This window comes from Petaurus breviceps, unplaced genomic scaffold, assembly GCF_028583685.1.
Source record: "Petaurus breviceps papuanus isolate PSGF00001 unplaced genomic scaffold, PetGlider_PUasm1.0 99, whole genome shotgun sequence".
Lineage (NCBI taxonomy): Eukaryota > Metazoa > Chordata > Mammalia > Diprotodontia > Petauridae > Petaurus > Petaurus breviceps.
Genome location: NW_027187465.1, coordinates 24096922 through 24105389, shown reverse-complemented (window position 1 = coordinate 24105389; position 8468 = coordinate 24096922). Strand labels below are relative to the sequence as shown.

Here is an 8468-nt window from a genome sequence, read left to right as displayed (position 1 = left end):
TCTCTCTCTCTCTCTCTCTCTCTCTCTCTCTCTCTCTCTCTCTCTCTGTCAAGACCTGCTATGGTCAGTTTAGTGAAGAGCCTGGTCCCTGGATTACAGACTCATACTTGTAGCCTTTCCAGCCTGGTCATCTAAATAAACTAGTATTTGACTACCATGGTCATAGTGAATTCAGGGTTACCTCCTCACCATAAAAAGACATCAAGGGGAGGCATTAGTGGTGTTCCTTTCATTTACCCAAGGGAAAAGCACGTAGAATCTCAGGAATTTTTCTGATTTATTTTCTCTTTTTTTTTTTCACTGGCTTCAAAAAGATGAATTGAGAAATATATTGTCTATGGAAAAAGGAATTTGAGGAACTTGCTGCTTATTATTAAAGCCCTTGTGTGAAATAACTCAAGTACCCATACAAACATATGAATAAAAATAGCTCTTACTTTGAATAACAGTTCTGAGAATTTAGTACAAGTGGGGAAAATGAAGCTAAAAATAAGAAATGAAACAAGAATATCTTACAGTGAAAATGTTTTCAAATCAAAACTATTCTAAAACTCAAAGCAAAATACAATGCATAAAAATAGAAAAAATTTTTTAAAGCAATTGGGGTTAAGTAACTTGCTCAAGGTTACACGGCCAGTTATTTTGTGTGAGTGCCAAGTATCTGAGGCCGGAACTGATCCCAGGTCTGCTGACGCCAGGGCTGGCGTTCTTACTCACTGCGCCACCTGGCTGCCCTGAAATAGACATTTTTAAAGAGCGAAAATTTTAGTTTTAAGGTTTGGCAATTCAAATCCAATTACTGTCAAATATTTCTTCTTTGTTTTCTCCAAAAGTATCTTTATAATTGAATTCTTTTGCTAGCCTCCTTTGATAGCATAGCATTCAGGTAACAGGATTATTTTTAAACAGAAAAAAAGTTTGACCATGTCCTAACGATCAATTCAAAGGACTTGCTGATTTAAGGATTAAAAAAATCTCTTTTAAATGGAAAAAGTGAGCACAGGTTACTCCTTTGGTCCTCACAAGGTGATCAGCTAGCATTCTCTTGGCAATATGAAAATAGAATATGCAGAAATATCGCTTGTTTAGTATTGCACACACCAGTGAAGACAACAGGAAAGAAGGAAAAAAATGTCAAGTTCCACGCCTACCCTGTGAAGCCGTCCCACACAATCACCAGGCATCGGGGACCTTTGTCAGCTGTTGCAATCCACCTTCTATTTTCACTCACGCAAATACAAGTGATCACGTTATTGTGGCCCTGTGGAGATAGAGGAAAACCTCCCTTGAAACACAAAGGCTAGAACCAGTCCTGTACCTGGACAGTGCAGGGTCCTACTTGTGGGGCAAACTTGGAGGGTGAATATAGGGCCAGACTGGGTTCAAAGCATCTTCCTTATTATCTTATACTGACTTTGCATTTCTGTGGGTCCGTGTTGTCTCTCCCAAAAGAATGTGAGCTCCTTGAGGGTAGGGACTGTTCCATTTCTATCTCTGAATCCCCAATAAATGCTTATTGATTGACTGATTGACAAACACTACCAATGAGTTGGGCCTAGAAATGAACAGGAGGAGAGCAAGCTATCTTGCCTTAGGGAAGTCAAAAAGTTCTTTAAATGACTCTAAGCTTTTCCCTGAGACAAAGTCTCATCATTTTAATACAGACATTCAATTTACTGATAATAATAGTAACAATAATGAATAGTAATAATAATTAGTAGTTAATTAGAGAGATGCAAATTAAAATAACTCTGAGGTACCTTCTCCCACCTACCAGATTGACTAACAAGAGAGAAAAGGAAAATGACAAACGCTGGAATGGATGTGGAAAAATGGGGACACTAATGCATTATTGGTGGAGCTGCAAACTAGTCTAACCATTCTGGAGAATTTGGAACTCATTGCAAAGGGCTATAGAACTGTGCATACCTTTGGATACAGTAATATCACTACTAGGTCTGTATCCCAAAGAGATCAAAGGAAAGGGGAAAGGTCCTATTTGTGCCAAAATATTTATAGCAGTTATTTTGGTAGTGGCAAAGGGGGATGCCCATCAATTGAGGAATGGCTGAACAGGCTGTGGTATATGACTGTGATGAATTACTATGGTGGCATAAGAAATGATGAACAGGACGGTTTCAGAAAAACCTGGGAAGACTTCTGTGAACTGATGCAAAGTGAAGTGAGCACAGCTGGGAGAACGTTGTACACAGTAACAGCAATGTTGTAATGATTCTCAGCAGCTCTGATCAAGACAATGATCCATGATAATTCCAAAGGACACATGATGAAAAATACCATCCACTTACAGAGAGAACTGACCAACTCTGAATGCTAATTGAAGCATACTTTTCTCCCTCTTTTTTTTCCTGTGTTTTCTTTTTTTGGTAACATGACTAATGTGAAAATATGTTTTGCATGACTTCATACGTATAACTGATATCAAATTGCTTGCTTTCTTTTAAGGAAGGGGGAAGGCTAGAGGAAATTTGGAACTCAAATTTCTAAAATTTAATGTCTAAAAAAATTTTACATTTAATTGGGAAATATTTAATGAAAAACATACTGAAAAAAATAATTAGTAGTAACTTGTGTTTATATAGCTCTTTAAGACTTGTAAAGCACAACCACCTTAGGAAGGTAGTATATTACCCCCATTTTATAGATGAGAAGATTGAAGTACTAAGAGGTAAGGGACCTTCTGGGGAGTAGGGAGAGCAGTGTCACAAAATTAATAAGTATCTGAAGAGAAATTAGAATACAGGTATTTTGACTCCACGTCAACAGTTTCATCTCGCATTATCATTGCCAAACTTACCTTCTAAGCACTAAATTAAATCTAGGGAAATGTCTGTATAGCACTTTGCCAACATTAAAGTCATAAACAAATGTCAACTGATTATTGGCAGCAGCATTATCCTACAACCTACAGAACCACTTTCATCTTGAACCTAAAATACCTCCTTTCTGGTTTCATTTCCAGAGTCCATCCCACCCCACTCAGCTCATTTTCTCTCCCTGATACTTCCAGTTCTTCCCATACTTGACTTATGCTAGGTCTTTGCTCACACTCCTTCCTCCCATTAGATATACAGTGGTCCTTTCTCCTTTCAATCATGCAAAATCTACCTAGTTTCAAAAGCTGATCTCCTTCAGGGACCCATCCCCACAATTCAGCTCACACTGCACTTTCCCTCAAGTCTTCCTTTTGTGGCTTAGAATCAATAATAGAAAATTTTTACACTTAATTTGAGGGTGGGGGTAAAGTTGATTAGGGGACCCCATCAATTGCATAACATCGCCCCCAATCCACTGAGTAAAACTGTGGATGGGGAGGGGTTAGTAACAGAGACAATAAGATGTAAAGCAGAACAAGGAAGTTCCTGCTCATCCCAGGGGAAAGATTTTAGCAGGTGGCAATGCCCACAGGGACAGCATGGAATAGCATCATGGGGAGACAGCAAAACTAAGGCCATGGGGTGTATGAAACATTATCAGGGCTCCCTTGCTCACAAGCCCCCACCAGTGTATCTGCCTTGTCTCCAGTCAGCTAGAGAACATAATTAGCTCAGAACAAAGACATTTACTGAAGTAGCACAGTAACAGAACGTTACCCTCACATACCCAGCACACAGTCTCATACCATGTCAGTGGAAAGAGGGGATGTCCACTGGGGTCCATGGCAGAGAGGTACCCACATAAGGAAACTATGTGGCCAAGGAACATTCTAGGAGTGGAAGCTCACACTTCTGCTGCCGGACTGCTGATGTCCCTCATCTCATGGCCTCTTCTGACTTTGCTCTTACACTTTCCACTGGATAACACCTGATGGCTTGGCTGCAATCACCAGGATCTCCAGTTTCTGGGTCGGCTAAAACCCTGGCATAGGGACTGCTAAGCCTTTACCTGGGCATCAGCAGGAGCACACTGTCTCCTGACTCAGCTCCCCAGCCAGATTCTCCTCCACTGGAGGAAGCCATGTGCTTCAGCTACAAGAGACCATTGCCAGGAGAGGAAGGGAGGGAGGGGAAGGGAAGAGGGGGAAATCTCCTCTCTCTGTTGCTACACTAAGAAGTATTGGGAGGGAAAAGGTGGGAGAAAACTATCAACAGCTGAGCCCTTCTTCGAGATCTGTATTTCTTCCTAACTCTCCTCGCACTCAAATGCCAGCACAGGCTTTTAAACTCTCAGTCTCCCCCTCTCCTCCCAAGTCACTCAGCAGGCAGAGAAAAAAGCTCCAGGCAGCTCCAAAATCTTTGCCAAAGTCAGCCTTTTCTCCCAATACTTATAAAAGCTAATGACCCACTCAGGGTGTGAAATGAGTGGACCCTCATATTTCTCTGTCTTTGTTAGTTGCCCCATATACCCAATTATTTCAGCAAGAGTTAGACTCAGTTGATCAGGGGTCCTCCAATCAACCCTCCACTATACCTATTTGCCACACAGTCTTATTCCCTCAGGGCAGCTGGGTAATATAATGGATAGAGTGCCAGTCCTGGCATCAGGAAGACTCATCCTCATGAGTTAAAATCTGGCCTCAGACACTTCCTAGCTGTGTGACCTTGGGCAAGTCACTTTACCCTGCTGGCCAAGGGAAAGGGCTTCTGCGGGGCCACAGTCCAGGGATCATCTCTTCCCCACCTGGAGATGCTTCTGTAAGTTCCTTAAGGCATCAAAGAGCACGGCTGTGTGAGAGCAGGTGTAGAGCACGACCCTCTGGTTTTCATCCTGAATGTTGTAGATGGGGAGGGAGGAATTCCACCCATAACACCAGGCCAGGTTCTGTAAGGGAAAAGGAGACCCCGAGGACCTCAACACGTCACAAAATCTTCCACCCCCTGCCCCAATCCAGACACCAATTCTGTGGTCCCTTTCTGGGGACTGGAGGAGAGATGCGTGTGGATCAGAAAACCCTGGAGATGCCCCAGAGCTGAGGGCCCTCTGTCCAGCCACTCATACCCACCCTCGGCGCTTCTGCTTCCCTATCTGATCCTAGGGTAAAGGGGAGAATGGCAGCAAGAAGGAGCGGTGTGGAGAAAGGGCTTTAAAATGTGCCAGAGACTTCACAGACATTATCTCGTGGGAGTCTCATGACAACCTTGTGGAGCAGAAAAGATAGGTGTTCTTACCAGCAATTTACAGATGAGGAAACTAAGGCTTAATGACCGGCCCTTCATCACAAAGAGCTAGTAATAAGTGGAGACAGGATTCAAACCCGGATCTTTCTGACTCCTATTCCAACCTTCTATCACTAGAAGTGATCATATGAGATAAACCCTTTGTTAGAACAAGCCTAGAGTTGTGCTATTAAATCATCTATTGAGAGATATCCCAGTAGGAGGGAAATTTCAAATCAGAAATAGAAATAGAAAACAAAGAAAAATAACATTAGTCAAAATCCTGAGCTAGCACTAACTTGCACTATGAAAGTACCTACAGGTACTGGAAATACAAAGTAATCTCTCATGATAAAGTAACTAATTTTATCATAAAAAGCACAGTTGGACCTTATTAAATACATAGACTTCACTGAAAATAGGAGTTTGAATCAAATGCTTTAGAAAGACTCAAATACGTCTTTAAAGAAAAAGTGTTTTGTGCTATAAGGTAGACATTCGGAAAAACATGGAAGACTTGCGTGAACTGATACAAAGCAAAGAAAGCAGAACCATGAGGAGAATATACTCAAAGATCATGATAATATAAATGGAAAAAAAAACCCTAAAAAAGTCAGAATCCAGATTAAGGACAAGGACCAGCCTTGGTTCCAGAGGAATGGAGAGCCAGGCCCCTGACCCAGTCTTGGTAAAAGGCGATGGACCACACACACACAAGCAGAACATAACAAACCGTCAGATGAGGCTGGTTAGGTGGTTGACTTCTTTTGCTTTTTACAAATGAGGGCTCTATTGGCGAGGGAAGAAGTAAGAAGTAATGGTGGTATAAGAAAACAAAATGAATCAAGAAATGTTGAAAAAAAGAAACGACATGCTTGATATTTTGTAGTTGGTCTGTCTGTTGTTTAAGTCATCATAAAGAACAGGACTAGTGACTAAGGAAGGCAGCCCCTTGTCTTCACTTGTGCTTTGGGAGATGAAGGTGGAGCCCCACTGAATTCTCTCAAGGCTAATGACTTTTTGTAACCAATAAACACAGTGGGAGCTTCTAATACCTGCTTCTTTCAATCAGCTGTATCTTTGGTTGTTTGCCTATGACATCCAGGTCTGCTGTAGAAAATCATCTGTAAAAGTCGCCTCTTCCCTTTGCATGTTTCCATCAGACAGACACTGCCCTCAAGGAGCTTATATTTTAATGCAAACAAATATATGCAAAACAAGCTATAGGCAGGATAAATAGGAAACAACGGGAAGGCACCAGAATTAAGAGGGGCTGGGGAAGGCTTCCTGTAGAAGAAGGGAAGGACGCCATAATGGAGAAGAGGAGGAAGAGCTTTCCACGGATGGGTGACAGCCAGAGAAAATGCTGGCAGCCTAGAGATGGAGGGTCCTTTTGTGGAACAGCCAGGAAATCAGTGTCACTAGATCCAAGAGTGTGTGTCGGGAGTAAGAAGCCTTTCTGAAAAGGTAGGAAGGGGGCAAGTTAGGAAGGAATCTGTGTTTTAGGGAAATCAAGCAGGGACTGGCGTGGACAGAGATTTGAGAGCAGGCAGCCCCACCAGCAGTTACTACGATAGTCCAGGTAATGAGAAGCCAGCACCAGGTGGGCCACAGTGACTGAGAAGAGAAGGGGGTATATTCAGGAGATGTTGCAGAGGAGAAAAGACAGGTCTTGGGAACAGCTTGGATGTAAGGGGTGAGAGACAGTGAGTAATGTAGGATGACATCTCCATTGTGAGCCTGAGGGACGAGGGGGATGGTGCTGCCCTCTACAATAACAGGGAAGAAGTGGGGAGAGTTGGGGGAGGTGGGAGGAAGACAACGAGTGTAGTTTTGGACATTTAAGATGTCTGCTGGGCAGCCATTTTAAGACAACTGGAGGTCAACAGAGAAGCTGGAACAGAATAGGTAGATTTGAGAATCATCTGCAAAGGGTTGGTAATTAAATCCATGGGAGCTGATGAGATCATCAGGCAGAGGGAGGAGACAAGAAGGGTGCAGGACAGAACCCTGTCCTCTAAGGACTATCCCATAGGAATGCCCTATAGAACCCTGTTCTGTAAAGAATGATGAATATGAAGATTTTAAAGAAATACAGAAAGACATATGAAATGATACAGAGTGAATGATGCAGAAGCAAAAGGACAATAAAAATCACTGAACTGTGGAAATGAACACACCTTTTTAAACAGAAGCAAAACTCGGATAAAAATGATCATTTTCTATTTGTTAAAAGAATGGGTATATGCTTTACAAGTTGGTGCCAAAACTGTACAATATTTTTATCTGAATTTTTGTTTTTCAAAATTTTAAAGAAATATAGAAAGACGAGAAGCACTTTTGTTTGTTTGTTTTTTTCACAGACCACATATTGTGCAGCATTTAACTGGAAATAAGATGTTAAAACAAGTTGAATAAAAGAAATTTAATTTTAAGAAATTAAGAAAACAGACATGCTGAAGAAGAAAAAAAACCCAAAGCAGTTGTTGCCCAAGATGGAGCCATTCTTTACTAGGGACCACTGGTTTACTGGGCGGCTAGCTGGCACAGTGGATAGAGCTCCTTTTCCTCTGATCTCCTACTACACTGATAACTGGTGTCAGATAATTTAGTACTTAAATACAGACTGTCTTTTATTGTTTACCAACTGTTTCATGTAAGTTAGACTTGTGCCCTCCACTAGGATAGACACTCTAAGGGGGGAGAGAGGAGGATCATGACTTCTAATTTTTATAGGTCTCACAATGGCCTGCATTGGGTTAGATACATAAATCAGTGCGCCACAAAATACTTGTTTATTAAGGAACCATTGACTGTATTTAGTATGGAACCAATTCACTGAGCTTTTACTAATGTTTGACAAATTGCCTTTCCTCGGCGTGAATGTTACTATTCAGAGATTCAATAAGGCTAACTCATAGCACATCTCATTTTTTAGAAACATTTTTTAAATCTGAGATCTGCTTTGTGACCCCCATAGAAGCCATTACACACTGGAGCCCGATTTCTCTCTCTTCCACGCTTAGCTCAGGGTTCCATCTGTTTATTTCCTCTCCTTTCCATTTAGACCTTCTCTGGCGTAGGTGTGAGTGATAGACTCATAGGATCATAATTGTCTCAAGCAGCTACTTCCAGGAACAGAATCATTTAACATCTGATTTCCCTTTTGAAAACTCTTTCTACATATCTTAAAATCTGACTGTTCTTTTCAGAACTTGCTAATCTTTTAAAGAATTTTTAAAGCTTAAAACTTCAGATTTATGCTGGCTTCTGGAAAACTGGCTGTGCCAACATCAAAGCTCCCTAAGCGGTTGGCTGTCATCAGTTATCCACGCTGGCTGTCACAACTTC

General features: G+C 41.6%; 1 protein-coding gene across 1 annotated transcript in view; it reads right to left on the bottom strand.

Annotated features, from left to right (window-relative positions):
• The window catches only part of CFAP251 (cilia and flagella associated protein 251), a 92130-nt gene that overhangs the window by 67916 nt on the left and 15746 nt on the right, over nucleotides 1-8468 (bottom strand). Inside the window, exons 4-5 of the mRNA XM_069081455.1 lie at nucleotides 4642-4782; nucleotides 1152-1261 (exon numbers count right to left, since the gene is read on the bottom strand). Of these exons, the coding sequence (XP_068937556.1) occupies nucleotides 1152-1261; nucleotides 4642-4782 (251 nt within the window). The remainder of the gene's footprint in view (nucleotides 1-1151; nucleotides 1262-4641; nucleotides 4783-8468) is intronic.